Source organism: Melozone crissalis, unplaced genomic scaffold (assembly GCF_028551555.1).
Source record: "Melozone crissalis strain CALT ecotype California unplaced genomic scaffold, PUWL_Pcris_2 ptg000019l_1, whole genome shotgun sequence".
Classification (NCBI taxonomy): Eukaryota; Metazoa; Chordata; class Aves; order Passeriformes; family Passerellidae; genus Melozone; species Melozone crissalis.
Genome location: NW_026535797.1, coordinates 7,989,652 through 8,010,568, shown reverse-complemented (window position 1 = coordinate 8,010,568; position 20,917 = coordinate 7,989,652). Strand labels below are relative to the sequence as shown.

The following is a 20,917-nucleotide window of genomic DNA, read 5'->3' as shown; positions in this document are numbered from 1 at the left end:
AGTTTCATGACTTTAGTATAATAAAATCAACATCTTACCCTTTCCTTCATAAAGTTTGACAGAGTTCAATTTTAATGCAGAAAGTACAAAAGAGAAATTTAAAAGCTTTGGAGAATAAACAGCACAGAGTTTGAATCTTCTGTGTTGTCATCAACAGAAAAGACATTTATTTAGTTATCTAGTTTATGAAGGAACTGATCAGCTGCAAATTAAGCTGATGTTAGAGGCCATTTTTGAGAATACTGTATGAAGGGTCAAAGAGGAGGTTATCAAGACCTAGTCCATCCTAAACAGAAGATTGAGAGTTGTACCTTTCTCTCCCTTAGCTTCTCTCTGGCAGTAGAAATTTTCCTTTTCTGATTGTGCAATTACTGCATGTTTTGAATTTTGGCACTTCATCTTTTCCCCATTGCAAGGTCAGATACCTGCCCAATTCATATTCCAGTGTACATTTCAGATACAGTTCTGAAAGTTTTCTTTAAGACATGTTTAAAAATTGCACTGTATATAAAGTTCTTTAAATGGCTGTCATGTTTATAAGTCTTAAATTTGTAACTGAACTTAAATATGAGGGCAATTTTAAAATCATTCTTAATTGCCTATTTCTTTTATTTAGATGACAAAGCTCCTGTGACTGATACAAACATTCCCTCTCACCTGGAACAGATGTTGGATATTCTAGTTCAAGAAGAAAATGAGAGGGAATCGGGTGAAACAGGACCATGCATGGAATATTTGCTACATCACAAGATTTTGGAGACACTGTACACACTAGGAAAAGCTGATGTATGTATCTCTCAGCAGAACAGATTATCTCTTGTGTGAGCTCCTAGTTGTGATAGAGACCGAAGTTCTACAGTAGGTGGTAGTGTGGGACACTGAACTCTAGCAAACAGCTGCTTGCTTATATTACAAATATACCAACATATATTACCAGCATATTACAAATAACAGCCTTTTACAGGTGTGATCAGGGTGAGACAACCCCTGAGGTGCTGGCAGTGGTGAAACTCACCACTCTGATAATGCTGATGGTGAAACTAGAAGTAGGAGAAACATTTTTCTTCAGTCTGGAGTTTTTCTGGCTACTACAAGACAGTATAATCCCTCTCTGTCCTTTATCAAATGTTGGGTGATTCTTGGGTGAAAAGTGCTGTGTTAAATACAAATTTTTGATTAACTTTTCTGAATGTGTTGAGCTATTGCTCAGAAAGATATTTGGTATCAGAAAGCAGTAATTTGAGTTGATCCCCAGATAGCTTTCATACCTTGGCAGTAGTGTGTGGTTCTTCATGTCTATTTTGTGGCACACATGAAGTTACCTTCATGGTCTTGGTCCATCCTCCTTGCTGTCTGTCTTGGCAGATTTCTGAGCTGAAATGTGTGGGGTTGGGTGGATCATGGGGTGAATTAGCCTGGCAGCCCTTGGGGTAGAACATTTTGTATCACAGTGCAGACTCAGTTAGGGAAGCATGGTTTATTCTGTTCCAAGGATAAATGGAGCTCTCCAGGGTTTCCTTCTCAGTCAGTCTTTTACACGTTGTCATGAGTTTTTAATCGATTTTACATAAACAGGCAATACAGGACAGTGGCTGTCTGAGCCTGAGATGTTCCTGGCTCTGGAAGAGCCAGAGATCTGCAGGACCTGTTACTGTACCAGCTGTGCTACAGGCAGGCTAAAATACCTGCTCGAGCTGGGCTTAAAATCACAACACTGCTGTATCAAAGGCACTTGCTCAGAAACACAGCTCCTTCAGTAATTTCTAAATGTTGTCAAGAAACCAAGATGAAATGATGGCATATGTGAAATGAGTAATTAGTAGTGTGTTTCTAAGAGTTGAGAGAAGTCACTCTGTACTCATACAAATATGTCTGTACAGGCAATTCTTGTACAGCCTGTCTTTACACTTTGCCACTTGTGAGTTGGTACATCTGAAGTAAACACACAGTTCAGTGCCTGCAAGATGTTGCAAGGATCTGGTTCAAAATGAATAGTTCCTTTCACAGCAGTCAGATGGACTTATTACATTACTGTGGATGTGCCCTGATGGTACATATCTTGCCATTCCCTTCAAAGAATTGCTTGACAACTCAGCAATGATTAGGGATTAAAAATATAGAGATAATTAGTTAGAAAGGAGATCCAGGTTAGGCTGTTGCCACCTCAGCTGCATTTGGACATGAAATGAGGGAAATTATGTTGGTTAAAATTAACAGCATTTATGAAGGTGGTTCATAAATTGGTTATTAGCTAATTAGTTTGGGGCAATTTAGCTAGGAGCAAAGGTGCATAAAGGCCCACAGACCATCAGATCTCCTGGAGAAAGGAAAGTCCTTCCATGTGGTGTGGTGCGTTAGGGACAGTAGAACAAGGGGTCTGCTTGTTCCACAGATATTTGTGATTTATATTCTGCTCAGGGAAAGCAGCAGCTTTCTCTTGTCCTGGACCATCTGTGCATTTATAAACACTTTAGCTGTTTAAGGTTAATTGCTCATGACTTCAGGAAACCTACTGTAGGTATTAAGATTTTTATAGTTTATCATTCTGTATTTGTATGTACTGACTCACTGGATTGCTGGATTTTGTGGCACAGTACCTTAAAAGACGTGTGACCCATAGCAAATTAATTCTGAGTTAATTTCCCCTTATCACCGTAATGATATGGAATATTTTCTGGGAAGATTAGTAGAAGTTTGCCCTAGAGCAATTAACTGAAAGTATGAATAATTTGAAAGAGAAAACAGTAATGAGGTGCAACATTTTTTATTGATCTCTTGTTAATATTGATAAAAATAATACGTTAACTGATGATTCCTGTAAAAAATACTTCTAGTTAAATTATTGCTGTTTAATTAGCCATTCTGAGTGAAAAATTTACTTCTGTATTTTTCTCCACATTTATTTTATTGTTGTTGTTCATCTGTTTTTGTTTCAGTGTCCTCCAGGAATGAAACAGCAAGTTCTGGCTTTTTATACAAAACTTCTTGGAAGAATTCGGCAGCCTCTTCTTCCTCACATAAATGTGCATAGGCCAGTGCAGGTACTGTTCAGATTTTAAGTAAACTGTATTTTTGCACAACAAGTTTCTTTTATTCTGCTGTAGCTAATGTTATCTTTAATTCTCCCATTGTCAAGTGAATTAAGGAAATTGCTTGGGTGCCATATCAGTTTGTTTTTTATAATATGCTGATGATTGGAGTCTGGGATTGTCACTGCAATGCAAGTCATAAATAATAAAGAAAACTTGTTCATAGCAGTCTAAATCCAGAGCAAATGTTCCAGTCAATACTCGTATGTAATTGTAGTGTGTATATAGAAAAATAACTCAGTCTGTTATTCATAGAAAAAGCAATAACTTTCTGTCTTAATTTTTCACTTTTTGTGACAGAAATTAATCAGGCTGTGTGGTGAGGTTCTGGCAACACCAACAGAAAATGAAGAAATTCAGTTTCTCTGTATAGTATGTGCAAAGCTGAAACAGGATCCATACCTTGTCAACTTCTTCCTTGAAGTGAGTAAATAAATTCAAAACTTTACTGTGTATTTACTGTATCAAATACAAAATCTAGTGGAGAACTGGAGGTCACATTCATAGCTTAGTTTTCATTCCATCTGTTATTTTTTATCCCATGGTATTAGAAGTCTTGTTGTTTGGAATTTTTTTTTGTCTCCCAGAGACTTTATACATCTGATTTTTATAGGAATTTCATTCAAGGGTCACAAATACACCTGCCCAAGGTTTTCCTTTGCAATGAAAGTGCCTTTGGAGTAGGGGTATGAATTGCAGTGTAAAACACTGTGTGAGGGAGACCTTGGCCTTCTTGTGTTGTTTTTGTCATCCCATGGAAGACCAAGGGACAGATTGCAGGGGGCACTGAAACCTTGCAAGTTGCTGAGTTTTCTGCAGGATTGGGCCCTTATTTGGTAGTGGCACATATGTTGGAACTGCAGTGCCAGCTCACAGTCTACAGCACAGCACCAACTTCTATCTGCAAGACAGCCTGCCTCCTTTAACATGTGGCATTATGAAATCAGAGTGGGAGGATAAACAATTTCTAGACTGACTTTCAGTTCCTATTTAACAGAAGCATAAAAAAATTGGACATTTATAAATGTCCATTTAGAAATGCCTTTTGCTCCCACTTTGCTGTTTCTTATGGTGACGCAGTCTCTATTAAGTACACGATACTTAGCTGAAGAATATTCCTTCAGGACTGTTTTACAAGCTTCCCACAAACAAGATCTGTGACAGCAGAAACTGCTAAACTGCAAAAAGATGGTTTTTTCCATTAAGTATGTGATTTTCATTTGCATGTCAGTAGTAAAGAATCCATCTTGAGTGTATTTTTATCTCAATTAAGTATTACCCTGATTGCCATTGTATCCACCATAGTTGTAGAAGCAGCAGAAATGGTATGAGGATTGAAAAGTTAATGTTTAAACATTAGAAGCACTCAGAAGCAAACTACTGCATATATTACATGCAAAATATGGTAGAATTCTAAACCAGGATTACTTTTAGTGTTATTTGTGTAAGTTGTATGGTTTAAGCCTCTTAAATAGTGCCCTTGCAACTAAACCCAAGAACCTCAGTCATAAGAACCACAAGTGTTTTGTCCCACTTTATTAGTGTTCTTCCCCAAAATAGCAAGACTCCAATATTTAAAATACAGACATGGAGAAATAGATGATTCCAAGTTTCAGAGGGGTCTCTAGTTCCACAGAATGCTGGCTGTGGAGTTCTGGCAAGCTGGCAAACATTTCTTGTAGCTCCTGTTACTTCACAATGTTGTTCTAGGTGTTGTAACCTAAAGCATTTGTCTTCACAACTTGTGATGGTTGTTTCCAGATCAGTTATGTGGAGTGCAGAATTGTGTTCCATTAGAAGAGAATATTCTGGTTGCTCACATTTGGCCTCTTAGAGGTGCTGTTGTGACTTGATCACTTTCAATTGCATGAAAGGGTAAATTTACAAAATTCTGTGTGGCATTTCTACCTCCAATCTCCAACACTTATAAGATGAAATGCAGATGGATCTCTCCAGAGAATGTTTGTATCTGTTAGTTTTGCTTCCTTCTTTGACTGTTTCCAATCAGTTTATACAGGATTTTATGAACATAAAAACTGAGTCTGTACAAACTCACTTCCTTTGTATGATTCCATGCCAAATAGTTTGTTGATAGAATGCTGGTTTATATTTTAAATTTATATAAATATATTTATTATTGGTTAATCAATATAGGTGAAATCTTTCACCTGAATTGCTTAACCAATAAGCCTACATGGCCCAACTATCACTTGGGCAAGTTATGTCTGTTGTAGAAATAAGAACTTGAAGAACTTCATTCTGCTTTTTTAAAACTTTAGGATCCCTATACTAATTTCTTTTTGGTATTAATGTATTCTTTTTTTTTTAAACTAAGTTTTCCTAGTTTTTGTAGGGAGAGAAAGAATATACATTGTAATGTTTATTTATCACCTCTACCTCAGTTATATTTTAGGGTGAATTTGCCTCATCCCGTCTTAGGTGAGATACTCCTTGCAGCTGATTGTTTCTGGCAAAGGGACACTTAACTCTCTGTGCTTCAATTTCTGTTCTTGAGACCTTGAAAAAGTTCTAATATAGCAGCTAAATACTTGTGCCTTCATTTTATAAAATGAACAATAGTTTGACTATTCACTTTTACTTTCAGTACTTTGAATTATCACCTTTATATTTCTCACCACAAATTAAGTAGAGATTCTCATCAGCTGTGATATCACGATGTTTTCATAGAAATCTTTTTAAATCTATCAGAATTTAGACATGGCATCATCTACCACAGATTTTAAAACTGATGTTTACAGATCACAAAAATACAAAAGTGTGGTTTTATATTATCTGCTCTTCGTTAATGCTGAATTCATGAGTACTTTGTTTAGAAAGCATTGAATATGTGTTTTATGTAACCTTTTCTATTAGGTCATTCAGGATCCTGTTTTGCACCTTTGCAGGAGGCAGGTGAGCAGCTGAGCTGCAGAATTGCATGATTAAACAATAGGAAGCTTAAATACACACAAAGAGTCTGCCTGTGTGATATTCAATGTACAAACTGCTTTGTGTCACCTGCCAACATAAGAGTAATGAGCTATGGACACATTTCTAGGGGCATTTATACATTTTTATATGTTAGTTCTCTCATCACTGCTTTAAATAAATAAACAGAGGTCTTTCAAATGGCAGAAAAATCCAGAAAGGAAGTAATAAGCTACTGTAAGATGAAATAAGTATTTTACAGAATATTGCCCAGTTTTTTTTTAAAAAAAGCTTTTCCCTTTAACAACTCTGCCTGCAGCTTGAGTGGTGCCAGCAACAGTGTTGAGTCCAGGATTGAAACACTGTTCCAACCTTTATGTGCAAGGGTCACTGTTGTGATTCAGATATTTCTGTGTATTGATGAGGATATTGAGGATATTGATACTGAAGGACTGCAGAAGCTCTGATGATAGCAAACTTGGTTCAGACAGACACCTTTTTGTTGCTTTGCCAGCCTTGCGCTTCTCACACTGTCAAAAAAAACCCAAAACATACTGAAGCAGTAATTTTTCTACTGCATTCAAAGAGCATCCTTATTTTATAGCATGCAGTCTGCTGCTTTTTCCACTGGTTTGCTTCTCCAGGGAATTGGTTCTGTGAGTGCATCACAATGCCCAGTGCAAATCCTCACAATGAATGCACGGCCCTCAAGCAAGTGTTCACAGCAGCTCTCCAGTTTGCTGCCTCACTGTCATGTACTCAGTCCCTGCTGCTTTGTCTGTACTAAAATCCATTAACCCCAAATGGTTAGTCTTTTAAATTATTGATGCTTGAGATATATTTGTAATAATTTTGGTGTTATCATAGAGAAGGGAACCGTTTGGATTTATAATCTCACTGCAGTTCTCACATGTCTTGTGCTGCAATCTAATTTATGATTCCAATAAAGTATTCCTCACCTGCACTTATGCCAGAAGAACACTGAGTTTTTGCCTTTCTGTGAGATTCTTCGTGGTATCACAGAGCACAAATTTAAATGTCTTTTTATGTGCTGGAGACAGATTTATGGGAAGACAGATGGGTTGCCTTTTTTCAGGCAAAGCAGAGATGGTTTGGAGCTTCCAAGAAGGTTCTCTGTGACCTTTCAGAATAGCCAGTGCCCAATGCTAATTTCTAATACCTTTGTCCATTCAATCTGCTCAATTTTTTCTTCTTGAGAAACACAATTTGAGAGTACTCCGCTGTCAGAAAAGGTGTTTCTTTCTCTTTCCTGTTGAAGGTAAAATCTCAAGAAATTTAGAATTATTTTACTTGGGTGATTCCAACTGGAAATAGAGTTTCAGACATTAGATGAATGTGAGGCCTTGACACAGAAAGGAATGTTTTATAAAAAGTGCTAAGTTCTAAAGGTGCCACACATAAGATAAATTAAAAACCTCCATCAAATTGTGGGCAGATCAAATGAATATGTGCCTTCAGTAGTGAAAGAAAAAGCTGCCATCCTTTTGTAAATGGCATATTCAGCCTTGAAGCAAAATATATAGGGCTTAAGAGAAATTTAAGCAGATTTAAAAGTGTCCTAGGTTTATGAAACACCCACGCTCCCACAGCCTTGTTTTACATGGTTACTGTATCCAGCCTTGACTACTTCATATGTTGATGTTACAAAAATTGCTTTTAGTAAACTCCTGCTTCAGGATGAACAGTAATTTCAGCTGTGTCATTCCGAAAAATGCTTTGCAGAGTAAGTTAAAAGCCATGGCTCTCCAAGGATCAGCAAGTGTAATCACAGAAGACATGATCAAAGAGCAGGAGTCCGTGAGCACAGACACGGGGCAGCCCGAGGAGACCACCGGGGCTGCCGGGGCCGAGCTCATGGAGAAGGAGGATGAGCTCCCACAGCAGCCAGAGGAGCTCTCCTTCAGTCTGGATGAACTCAATGTCACATCATCACCTGAGTCCTCCACTGCTGGTCCAAATCAAGACTATAATTTAGTGAATTCTCTACTAAACCTCACTAAAAGTCCTGTGAGTTGGTTTTTTTTATTTGGTTTTTGGGGGTTTTTCCACTCTGTGTGATAAAATGAAATAGTTGGATGCTGTGTGAAATGGGCAGAGGGAGTGAATAAACACACTGTATTTTAGCTAAGAAAAAGTGAGAGTTTTTGCAGGCACTTCTTGTAAATTGGCAATTTTTTTTGTAAATTCAGATTAAAGTAAAAATACTGTTTTAGAAAATTAATACTAAACTTGTTGATGGTAATATAAGTGGGTTTTTAAGAAACTTGCATAGGGTGCTGTATGTTTCACAGAAAAACTACACAGGATAATCAGAAGGTTAAATATATCACAAGAGAATGTTTTTAAAACTACTTCCAATTGTTCTGACTTAACTAAACCCACTCTCTTTGTATTGGCACTGAGCTATCTCTAGGAGTGGGCTTTCTTTTAAAAAAGACTGTTGTATGTCTTACCCAGCTCAATCATCAAATTCAGACTTAGATTCTTTCAGAAAATTTAGAAGAGGTTTGGGTAAGGCTGTAATTGCTGCAGCAGTGGTGAGAGCAGAAAACCAAGTCTACCACTTTACCTCATTATTGTTACATGAGTAGTTTACAGGATTTGGTGTCTTGATCTCAAGCTGACCTACAGCTCTAGTTCTGTCAGCTGGAAGGTTGCAGCTGGCATTCTTGTATTTCACACAAAATCAGGGGAGAATCGTTGTTTTGTAGCATCCAAATTCACTAGAGTTAATGGCTGAGAAGGCAACAAAAATAAATGTATTCAGACAGTGTGGGGGAATGGAGAGCTTCTATTTGGAAGGTGTTTGCTTCTTGATTTCCAGTGGCCTTCATTCACCCTCTGATTAATTCTTCCATGCCCTTCTGCCAGGACGGCCGGATAGCAGTGAAGGCCTGTGAAGGTCTCATGCTTTTGGTGAGTTTGCCAGAACCAGCAGCTGCCAAGTGCCTGACTCAAAGCACTTGTTTATGTGAATTGTTGACAGACAGGCTGGCCACCCTCTACAAAGCCTTGCCTCAGTCACTGGATCCCTTAGACATTGAAACAGTGGAGGCAGTTAACTGGGGGTAAGAATTTTATTTTTGTATTTAATACTCCAAGTGACTTTACACCCTTCCCTGAAACTAATTTGATAGGTGGATAATGTGTATAAAATACTCCCACACACACAGGCTAAAGCCTCAAGGGCAGAGCTGAGATAGAGCTGTAGCACAGTGGTGCACTTTGGGTGTCCAGTGGACCTGTGATTTCTGACATGGGGCCAGCTCTGCCTGCCAGTCCCTGGCAGAAATTCCTCCTCAGGGGACAAGTTTCTCCACTGGGTTACATCAGCAATTTCTAGTGATGTCACTGTAGTATCCTGTGTGGATTAATATTCTCATGCAGATATCAAGGATTTAGGAAGCATAAACTTCTCACTGTACACAGTGAGCATTGTAAGCTGCTCTGAGGGGCAGGAAGGGTCTATTTTGTTAACAGGCTGTTGTTGCAAAATTTTTGCAGAAAAAAGAAGAAGGAAAGAGTTGCTGCATAAGTAATTAGCATGAAGCAAAAAATACATGCCTAACTGCTTGTAATTTAGATTCCTAAAACATTTATCTTCCCCACTCTGCCTTCATTATTATAACTTGCTCCTGATCTGTTAGTACTGAGACAAAAGAAGGTATTTGCAAAATGCCTAGCAAGATTTTTGATGGTTGGAGTTGAAATTAGAAGGGCAAAACCCACACCTTTAAATTGTGGGATAAATAAACAGTGGAGTTTTTTACTAAAGAAAGTTGTGTATTTGTTATTCCTTACAGCCCTTAAATTGAGATAGATGTTTCTTTCTGAAAGATACACTCTAGTTCAAGTACACACTGTGTGGTTTTGGTCGACTTGCCTGAGGTCACTTACAGAGTAGAGAAGAACAATTGCCTTCATTTTATGGTTCTGTGACTACAGGAGTTACTGATTCATTTTCTGTAGTCTGTATATTCTGGGAGAACAGACTTGGTGATCAGTTTTCCCTTCTGACTCCAGAAACACTTTTTCCTTCAGCATCTGTGTTGTGATGGCACTGCCAGATCCGTAAAGATCAGCAGAAAAGCATTTTTAATGTTCCTTCATTACAAGTAGGTCATTAATTATTCTGTTAGGTTCAATAAGAATGGAGTCTGAGATTCTTCAACTACTTGTAGACTAAATAAACATTTTTTCTCTGTGTGCTCTAGTTTGGATTCCTACAGCCACAAAGAAGATGCATCTGCTTTTCCAGGGAAAAGAGCATTGATTTCATTTCTTTCTTGGTTTGACTACTGTGATCAACTCATCAAAGAAGCACAAAAGGTTTGAAATGTATTCAGATGATACAAATATATTCAGCAAATAAGTAGTTCCAGTTGTTTCCTAGCTTCTGAGTTTGAGGCACACCATTTTGTACTTTTGTTTCAGACGACTGCTGTTGCTATGGCAAAAGCTGTGCGGGAGCGATTCTTCATTGATGTTATGGAACCTCAGCTGATGCAAACGTGAGTAGCATCCTACAAGACACAGCAGAACAGAATCTGAATCAAGCTGATTTTTGGGGAGTGGAAATCCACTCCATATCTGATATGAAAATGTTTCATTCAGTTCAGAGATTGGAATCCTCACGTCAACTGCACTGTTGCACCGCATTGTTCGTCAGGTGACTTCAGATGTGCTGCTGCAGGAACTGGTGTATTTCATCCTTGGAGAGCACAGAGAGCCAGAAACCCTGGCAGACATCAACAGGCATCCATTGAGGCACAGGCTGATCGAGCACTGTGATCACATTTCTGATGAGGTGAGGGCAGGTCTGACACAGCAGTGTCTGCTGGCCAGTTCTGGAGTCTGGAGAGTCTGTAAAGACACTGTAGGACTTCTCATATTTGTGTCCAGTAACATCTTTTACCAAGTTTACCAAGAAAGAGAATTCTGGCTCCTGGCCCTACAAATTCCCTTTAGAATGAAGGCAATCTGTTTTCTCCACCTAGCAATATTTCCTTTTTTTTTTTTTTTTTTTTGCTAAAGATTTTTTGTGAATTTGTGTGCCCACTATGCATATCCAGTTAGACTTGCTTGTCTGTAAGACAGAGTGAACTGAGTTTTTGTAATTGCATTTTAATTTGTTGCTCTTATTTTCCATGTTGCGTCAGTTCTGTCTTGTTATCATATAAGATACAGATAAAAACTAAGTGTGCTTGGAGGATATATGCAATGCCAATTAAAAGATGATGTGATAACTTTAAGCTCTTTACATACACTAAGCATCATTAAAACAATTAACTTCAGTAAAATCCCTCCTCAGAAGCTACTTGCTTCATTTTTTCCATGAAACAATTTCAGCACTCTACTTTTTCAAATAAAAACCAAGCTTGCCTGAAATAAAAATCTGTATTTTCTCATATCCATTGATTCAGTATGCCTACCTGCTCATTCTGTCAGAATGAGTTATCTCTGTAAATCAGTTATCTTTGCAAAGCTAAGCGCTCTCAAGCAGTCTTGAAAAATTGTCTTAGTATTGCCTAAAGTCAATGTTCCTTTAAAAGCCTACATAACCATGTAAAAATCTTTGCCTATAGATCTAGTCACAATATCCCAGTATTACTTTCTTTTTTTCTGGGTATTTATTGGTAATTTTAAGTCCTGTTGTGGGTCTCATTTGCACAATGATAATCATCTTCCAGCATGGAACTGTAGAACAGAAAGCTAAATTCTGAGTTCTCTGTATGTTCTTTGTATTGCTATTTTGACAGATTTCAGAACAGGTATTTTAACAGGAAAAAAAAAAAAAGCATTCCCATAGTGATTTTCAAATGTGTGTGAACTCTTCATCCATGTTCACACCACATGTAGCATCATAATTTCCTATTTTTTCTTATGATTTTGTTTCCTTCCATAATGTCAATAAGTAATTGCAGTGTTCTAGGATGGACCAAGCAGATAAAAGGCAAAAAGCACAGGGCAGCAGGGCATCAGTTGATTGAGTTTTTACTCTTTCTGTTGCAGATCAGCATAATGACTTTACGAATGTTTGAGCACCTTTTGCAAAAACCCAATGAGCACATCCTTTATAATTTGGTTCTGAGAAATTTGGAGGAAAGAAACTATATGGAATACAAACCTCCCTGTCAAGAAGATAAAGATGTGGTAGAGAATGGACAGATTGCTGGAGCAGTGTAAGTTTCATTTTTAAGAGAAGTTTTCACAACAAGTAACTTGGATCCTTATTTTTAGAACAAAACAGGTTTTTTTTCCAGTAATTGAAAGAAAAGTGAGCCTGGAGAGCACTTGAGTGCTCTATGTATTAATCCATATCCGTAAAGTGATGCAGAAATTCTTACATCAGCAACTCAAGGAAACTCTTAAAACAGGAACAGAAAATCTAAAATTACCACAAGCCTCTTTGCAGAACAATAGACACTCAGAGGTCTTCGTGTCTCAATTTATTTATGCATCTACCAAGCTTAAATCTATGCATATTTTATTGCAATCAGTGAGAATATTCTTGCAGTCAATAACTTCATTGCTGTTTTGCTTACATTTATGTTCCTAGTGATTTTTGATGGAAGAAAATTCCTGAGACACTACATAAAATAAACAAATAAAATACTGAGGCACTACATAAAATGTATATGCTAGGTAACTCTTATCACTCAATGTTTTAGTGAAGGAGAGGTAAGGACTGGCCACACAAACTATTTTAGTCATCTAGAATAATTTAAATATGTCCTGGAGTAGAACTCTTTCACATGACAAATACAGCTAAGAAGTTTTAAATTACTTGATGCAGTAATTTTGCCCAAGTCAAAAATGTTTCATTTGTTGTTGACATTGTTGCAAAGGTTGGTATTTCTGCATATTAATTCTGTAATACATTGTGGATATTGTTATGTTCTGGAACACATCCTTATTGTTCAGAGAAGAAAAACAGCCTGCCTTGTGACCCAGAGATTTTCCTGCCTTCCATAACATTTTGTGGATGATTATGTTTTTGTCTAATGTAATTTCACAGAGATCTGGAGGAAGATCCATTATTTACTGATCTGTCTCCAGATAACACATTGTCAGCTCAGGAGTGGCTCAGTGCTTCTCCACCTGTCAGTCCAGAACATCCGAAAAATGATGGGAAGACTGAAGTTCATAAAATTGTAAATAGGTGAGTTGAAACAAAGACTTGAGGAAATGTCTGAATGTGTGGGTGTCTGCACACACTGTGCAAATTAAATGTGTACTATGTAATGGATGTTATTCTGTGCCAGCTGGGAAGATTACTCCACAGAAGGAAATTGTGGCATTTTATCAGAAATCTACTTCTGAAAGATTAGAGCTTGCATTAATTCAAATAAATGAGAAAAATAGAAGAACTTTGCAGCTAATGGTTGAATACTCAGAATTCACAATTATACAAGTTGCTTTTTGCAGAAATATTTGCTGTACTTGAAATGCTCTTACAGGACTTAACCTTCCTGAACAAGTCTGGGGAGTCTTGCCATAAACCTTCTGGGGAAAAAAACACCCTCAGACTTCCTTAGAACTTCAAAGTTCCATAAACACCGACACAAAAGGAAATAATTGCCATGCTAGAGATAACCTTCTGTGCCCTGAAAGTCAGGGGGCACCTGTGTCACCTGTGACATAGCTCAGTGCCTGTCAGACTCACTGCAAATTGGATATCACAAGGAGGACAAGCTCTGCTCTAAGCAACTTAGTGATGGTAATTCTCTTAGGAACTAATATTAGGATGAGGGCTGTTTGCTCTGTCAATACTTGGTAGCAGAGCAGCACTGGTGTGTCAGTGCTGACCTATCTGCCTGCCCAGAAATAATCAAAGGTGTTAGCCAGAGGAAGCAAACAGCCCAGGGACAGCCAGGACACAGTGACATCATCACTTCTTGCCCTCTTTCCCCCAGTATCACTATTTATAGTTTATGGTGGACATGGTTTGGAGCAAAGACACAAAGAACACTCTCCTAAATTCACCTCATGTAACCTGCATCAGGGAATAGAAATGTTTTCTGATTTGCAGTGTTCTGCAAATTTGTATTTTTTGAGATAAGATGAACTAACTCCACATGAAAAGTCAGCTACTACATATTTCTGTATATAAATTCTACAGGAGTGTCCAGCAGTTTTTGGGATATAATGAAGGCTCAAATTTGGAATCAGGGTCCAAAGACTGGGTTTTATCTTCTGTCCAGAAATTTCAATGGGTTTAATTTATTTTTTTTGAAGTTACTAATATTATTCAGAATTTCCTGATGCATTTTACATCAGATATTGGTGAAGTAATAAGGACAGAGTGTTTGACTAGCAAACACTCTGGCAAAGGCAATTATAGTTGTAACAGGGACATTTATATGCAAATATTTCTGGTGTGTCTTAGATGTTCATTTTTTTGCCACAACAAACTGGTAAACAAACTACCTATGAAGTAGTTTAGGAAGAATTGTATCTGTAATTCTTCTTCTCTTTTTGACTCATTTATTCCCAAGTATATTTTGTTTTAGCTCTTGTAAGATGGAGTCTGACCTTTAGCAAATACTTGACCTATTTATGACTATTCCCTTTAATCTCCATTCTGTCTGCTGATTCTCAGAAAATGCTTCCACTGATGACTTTGCCTCTCATGCCAGATACAAAACTCTCAAGTACATACCTTGTTATTACCTATAGTAGTTGCAATAGATAGTTGCAAAATCTTAAAAAGATTTTGTGTTCTCTGTTCTTCACGTAAAGTTGTGGTAGAGTCTGTGGATTAATTGGCCAGACAGTTCAGCATTGTGTGTACACTGCTACAGATGATGAGGAAATATTGATCTGGTGCTCTGTGGAATATAGTCATTAATGTACTTTTTTTTCTCTTCAGTTTTCTCTGTCTTGTACCTGATGAAGCAAAGTCATCATACCATGTGGAGGGTACAGGTTATGATACTTACCTCAGAGATGCCCACAGACAAGTAAGTCAGTCTTCCTTAGTCCTTGAGAGTTTGAAATGCTGGTGAGAATATACAAATGGTTCTGTAAATAGTCCTATTAAATGCATCTTTGGGTAATGGAAGATGGGAAAATTCAATTTTCATTTTTAATGAAAACTTACCTTTGGAGATCTTTTGATGATGAATTCACCTTGTATTGCACTAGTGGGAATAATGGATGACATTAAATGCATTAATATTCATATAACAAATACAGTGAGAGAAAACCTGAACTGCAGATAGATTCTTAATTTGCTTCTGCATTTATCTGCATTCTCTTGGAGAATTGCCTGCCAAGCTGTTTGAAAGAACTAAAGAGAAATTAAAATGCTGCATAGGAGTTATGCAATCTGGGACTTAGCAAATAAAGGCTCATCTCAGGGAATGCACAGCCTAAGGCATTCAGGTTTGAAGTTGGGAGGTGGGGTAGGCAGGGAAGGCTTTATGATTTACTATTTAAAAATAAATGCAAGTTTTGCTTTTACAACCATAGTTTCCTTGGTCAGAGGACAGTCACTGTTTGTTTGCAGCTTTTCTATTGAAACCCTGGGAATCTTCTAGAATAGAAAAATTTATGCAAAGGAACAGAGTAACTGAGAGCTATATTTAGTAGGTAATTCAAAAATTCCCTAACCTTGGAATTACATTATCAGCTGCTAAAGATGGGACATTAGATTTTTGTATTTATATTGCTTCATCTGTAGTCTCTCCTGAAAAGAAAGGGAATAGAAAGTAGAGAATAAGGAAACAAAGGTTGATGTAAAATTCCCCTATGTTGTATTCTTGGATGCCAGAAACCACTTATCATCTTCGTCTTCATTCATGTCTTGGGAAAAAGAGTGTCCTGGGAGTTATTAGAGAGCAGAATTGCTTTCTGTCACTTCCTGACGATGATATGGCTACTGTTAAAATATTTCCCCCCTAAGAGTAGCCCTGCCTGTTGCTGTTATTACATCCAAATAGCTGTTCTGCTTCCTTATTACTATTCCTGGAAGCCTGCAGTAGTAGGTAAGCTACAATCAATGCAGAATTTTTGAGTCTGTTTTCTGATTCTTTTGCTTCTATTCCTTCCTGTGTTCTTTATTTTCTCTGCTTCAGCTTGTGCTCCTTTCAAGGTGTAATTCCTTGCAAGAGGCATCAGGCAGCACAAAGCAAATATGGGGCAAGGTAGAGAAAGACTGCCAGGGGTGTTAGGAAATAAAGAGGAGGAAGAGGAAGCCCTGAAATACTTTTAGTCTGTATGTTCTGCATGTACACATGCCTTTCCTGTCCTGGGAATTAGGGAGCAGAATGGTTTGGATAGCAAGATCAGCTACACGTAATGCAGTAGAAGTGTGGAAATCTACTCTCAAGAAGATGGTTAAGAATGCAATTCCTGCTTCAAAAGAACCCTGATCAGGTTGTGTATTGTTGGTGCTGCTTTGTGTTTTGGCCCCAGCTGCTTTTTGGGAGCTCTGTTCTCCACTCACTGCTTCTCAAACTACCCTTGTAGCAGGAATATCCCCAGAGGAATGAGGTGCCTGCTGATAGTGGTTTTACTGATAGTGTTTACTTTAGAATGGCTGATCTTTTTGAGTTTAGATTTATAATTTAGCTACAGATTATGGTTTGAAGGTGTATGGACTATCAAAGGCAATGAAACAGTTTCCATGGAGACTGAAGTGTGTTTTCCTCACTACTTTTTTGTAGTTCCGGGATTATTGTGTCGTTTGCTTACGGTGGGAGTGGCCTGGATCTCCCAGGTCTTTGGAAAAGTGCAATTTGGAAGCGTCATTTTTTGAAGGACACTTCTTGAAAGTTCTGTTTGAAAGAATGGGCAGGATTCTTGATCAGGTAAGAAAAAACAAGTTAACAATTCAATTTTTGACACTTTGATCACTTTTAAAGAGCTGATCACCATCAGGTCCTGTGAATTCCCATCACTCTATTATAGTGTCATATTATTGTGTAATGTGTCCTTTCCTGGTCATAAGCCTGACAAGAGCCATTTGCACATATAAGTGCACAGGGAACATGTGCAGGAAGCCAGGAGTAGCTTCTAGATCAGCTCTGATATGAATCTATGGTACCAGAAAGCTTTGCAGAGGTGGTAGTTCTCACTAACCTCATTTCTGACATAAGATAGCTCAGGCACACAAGTGAAGTAACTTGTTTCAAAGACCTCATGTACTAGACACTACCTTCTTCCTCCTGCTATTACAAATTTCTGTAGAACTGACTGTACCCTAAGATTTTTTTTTTTAATTTCCTGAACTTCAAAATTTGCTGGGTTTAATCTTTTTAGCTGCAGGGATTTTTTTTTAGAATTTATCTGATATGGGGCCATTTAACTGAGTCTGCTGACATATGGACAGAAATAAAAGCTCTATGTGAAGAAGCAGCTTTCTTTAATGCTCTCAATTAGTTGGAATCACAACAGCAATCTGTCAGAACAATGCAGCACGTGTTACTCCTTTGTTTCCTTCTCCTCTTGTGAACACCAGATAATGCTCATACCTTCAAAGCTTCCTAATGAATTGGCTGACTCAAACAGCTCTAAAGACCTTCTCCTACAGTTCAGCTAGGTAGGCAGTGAATAGATTTATGGAAGGAATTTTTGTCTCTCTCTGCAGAATAACTCTGCCATAATAACTCAAAATGTAGTGATCTCTTTTACCTGTAACATCTGTGGTCCAGGGGCTGAAAGCTTCATTTGTTAGGAGATTGGGATGAATCTATTGCTGGAGTGCCAAGTGCAGAAATAACTGCCACTGACTGGAAGAAATAAGTGCTTTCATTTCAAAAGATTTATGAGGCAAGTTTGCAATGCAATAGTGTGTGGTAACAAATTCAAGAATAAGATACCTAAATATTACTTATGTGGGCACATGTAGTCAGTGGAAATTTTGTCAGAGCAGCCCCAGTAGTCCCTGGGGCTCTTAGGCTGAAAGGCAAGTAGGTGTCTCTTTCAGTGCAAAGTGAATCACTCAGCTTCCTCAATTCTGTGGACTGAAAGCTCCACTCAGGTGCCTGAGCTCAGCTATCTGTTGCCATTTTTGTGGTGTCCAAGATATTCCCAGAAGTTTGTGGTTCCAACACAGATCTTGCAGGATCCACCCTCTGTGGAACCATCCAGAGACCAGCAGATACTTGGGAGTTCTGAGATGGCAGGAGATGTTTGTGTGTGGGCAGGGTATGAGGTGTCAGATCTCTGGTGAGTCAGCTAATGAGAGCTTAGACACGCAGACATGGCTAAATGTATCTGTCATAATCTGAGCCTGAATTCATCCAAATCTCTCAGATCTGAAAGGGGGAAGAATCTGTTCTCTTATTCTTCAGTGGGATGCTAACTTGAGAGCATAAAGATGAGAATTTGAAGTCATTGAATCCTCCTCTCCTCAGTGTGATGATGCCAGTGAGGGTATTACTGCCAATATGCAGTCAGAGATTAAATGAGGGCCCTGTAATCCACTTAGATCAGCAAGGTTGATTGACACGGAGGTGTACCAAAGGAATGTCTGTCCCTCTCTTGTCAGCTTAGTCTGTTCTGCCACTGAAGGAATGGAAGGAGGTTCTACTAGTTTGTAAATTCTGGGCTGAATTAAAATGTCAGCTTGTTAACACTGGGATGGCAAAATCAAAGACAAAAAAAAAAGTTTTGAAACATAAAGAAGCCATGGTGAAAATGCTTGCTTTTATGGAAATAAGTTTCTTACTAGAATGGTCAAATCCTTTAAACTAGGCACTTTTTTTTTTCCTGGAAATTTAGGTACTGTTTTATTCCTTATGACTGATAAGCATTTTCCAGCATCTGACAGTGTTGCCTCTCCCATTTGATTGATTTGGGGAAGGGAGGTAGACAAGAAACTCAGAATTTCCTGCTGCTTTCCCAGCCCAGGACTGGTTCCATCTCCCATGGGTTGCTACCACAAAATGGCCAGGCCTTCTGCAGTGGTTCTTTCCCAGGAAAAAATAAAGTAGAAGAGAAATAACATATTAGCTGTAAACATGGATTTGTCTCTGGCAATTTCCTGAGCTCATATACTTTACAATTTCCCAGGAGAAGCAAGCAGATGTTTAATCTAGGCTGATTCCATGCTATTTCTTTAGCTGAAGAAATATTTTATGGGAAGAGGACTTGCCCTGCAATAAACAAGTGTGCAAAAACTTCAAGTGGTTGTATCAGCAATACAGATAATAACATCTAATGCCCAACTGTCATATTCACAGCACTGCTGTTGTGAAAAGCAGAGGTTGGGCCTGTCTTCTAATCTAACTTTTTATCTTTATGTATTCTAACCCTGTGTAAAAAGGGTAGTTAAATAAACATGAGGTGGATGAAAAGAAGGCAGCATGAAAATAACTAAGCACTGTTTCCCTCTTTTTGCAGCCCTATGATGTAAATTTACAAGTTACTTCAGTGTTGTCCAAACTGTCCCTGTTTCCCCATCCTCACATACACGAATACCTTTTGGATCCTTACATCAACCTCGCCTCTGGCTGCAAGTCTCTCTTCTCTGTGATTGTCAGGGTGAGTAAACACAGCAATAATTACACAATTACACAGCAATAAGTACAGCAGTAATATGTTTTAATACCTTTGTCATTCGTGGTAGTAGTTGCTGGGTATTTTAAGTTGGTAAATGTTTGTCATTGAAAGCTGATTTCGAATCAGGATTGGGCCTACATGGGTATCTCTGCTCATACTCCTTTTTTTCTGATAAAGGGTGTTCTTGACACCTGGATTTATCCAAAGTCCCCTTCTTCTTCTCCAGTTCCATCTCTTCCTGCCAGACTTGCATCCTAGAAGTGCTGGCTGGGTGCCTGTCACACTGCAGTGTCCTCAGTCAGCGTCCCTCGCTTACCCCACACACCAGCTGTTATTAAGCTGGTCAGAAGCCTGTTAATGATGCTGCCAATAGTAACAGAGGGCTTGGCTCCCTTTCTCCCAGCAGCCCTCCCTGTTCCAAAATACACCCTTCACTCTCTCCTCTTGTGCCTTCCCTAAGCCCAGGAATTCACTGGTTGATTGTCTGTGTCAACATTTAAAAAGACAAATTAATCATTGATGTAATTACAGCAAATAATGCTATTTGTGACAAGCGCAAGTAAGGCTTTTATATTTCTTTACTTTCTGCACTCACTCACCCTCTTTTTGGGCAGAGCAGCCTCTCTGCAGGTTGTTCTGGGAGGATGCTGAAGTGGGCACTGAGGCTGCCATCGGTGTTAGCTTTGTGTGTTGATGGCCTGCACTTTGCAGGTCGTCGGGGACCTGATGGTTAGAATCCAGCGCATCCCAGATTTCACTCCCAAACTTCTGCTGGTCAGAAAACGCCTGCTGGGCTTGGAGCCAGAAGGGCCCATGTGAGTAAACACATTGCACGTTCTCCGGGACGCGTGGCTGGGTTTGTGTGTGCCAGTCCTGATTCCTGCAATTCTCTTCCCGTCCAGCATTGACCACATGACGTTACTAGAGGGCGTGATTGTGCTGGAGGAGTTCTGCAAGGAGCTGGCCGCGATCGCCTTTGTCAAGTACCACACCTCAGCCACGCCCTGAGCACCCCGGGCCAGCCACCCCCGACAGCGCCCAGAGACAAGGGGGTGCCTCCGGCAAAGTGGCACAAAAGGGGATGCTGGCAAGACAAGTTGCTTTCACCAGATGTTGAGATTGCAAATGGACTTGGAGTATGAGCATTTGGGGAGAAACCAACAGGCAGCATTTCCGTGTGAAGAGCTGCAAAAGCTGCATGAAGAACCACAGCCATCAGACCTTGGTTATTCTGATGACAATGTTTAGAGAGTTTGGGCTCTTGTATATGCTGGGGCTCATGTGCACCAATTTGCTCTTTGTGACCATATTACTTTTAAAAAAGCAAATTAATTTTATAACATTTTTATGTGTTAATTCTTCTTCTTTTC

The 20,917-nt window shown here is 38.8% G+C and overlaps 1 protein-coding gene across 2 annotated transcripts in view; it reads left to right on the top strand.

Annotated features, from left to right (window-relative positions):
* The window catches only part of FHIP2A (FHF complex subunit HOOK interacting protein 2A), a 30,013-nt gene extending 9,428 nt beyond the window's left edge, over nt 1-20,585 (top strand). Inside the window, exons 3-18 of one of the 2 annotated variants that reach the window (XM_054277055.1) lie at nt 617-786; nt 2,937-3,041; nt 3,390-3,512; nt 5,964-6,002; nt 7,761-8,045; nt 8,910-9,106; nt 10,253-10,367; nt 10,473-10,549; nt 10,653-10,845; nt 12,051-12,220; nt 13,057-13,200; nt 14,911-15,001; nt 16,709-16,852; nt 19,389-19,529; nt 20,259-20,362; nt 20,450-20,585. In XM_054277055.1, coding sequence (XP_054133030.1) covers nt 617-786; nt 2,937-3,041; nt 3,390-3,512; nt 5,964-6,002; nt 7,761-8,045; nt 8,910-9,106; nt 10,253-10,367; nt 10,473-10,549; nt 10,653-10,845; nt 12,051-12,220; nt 13,057-13,200; nt 14,911-15,001; nt 16,709-16,852; nt 19,389-19,529; nt 20,259-20,362; nt 20,450-20,555 — 2,204 coding nt within the window. In that variant the 3' untranslated portion in view covers nt 20,556-20,585. The remainder of the gene's footprint in view (nt 1-616; nt 787-2,936; nt 3,042-3,389; nt 3,513-5,963; nt 6,003-7,760; nt 8,046-8,909; nt 9,107-10,252; nt 10,368-10,472; nt 10,550-10,652; nt 10,846-12,050; nt 12,221-13,056; nt 13,201-14,910; nt 15,002-16,708; nt 16,853-19,388; nt 19,530-20,258; nt 20,363-20,449) is intronic. The other variant, XM_054277056.1, reaches the window with a different exon arrangement.
* Nucleotides 20,586-20,917: the final 332 nt, after the last annotated feature.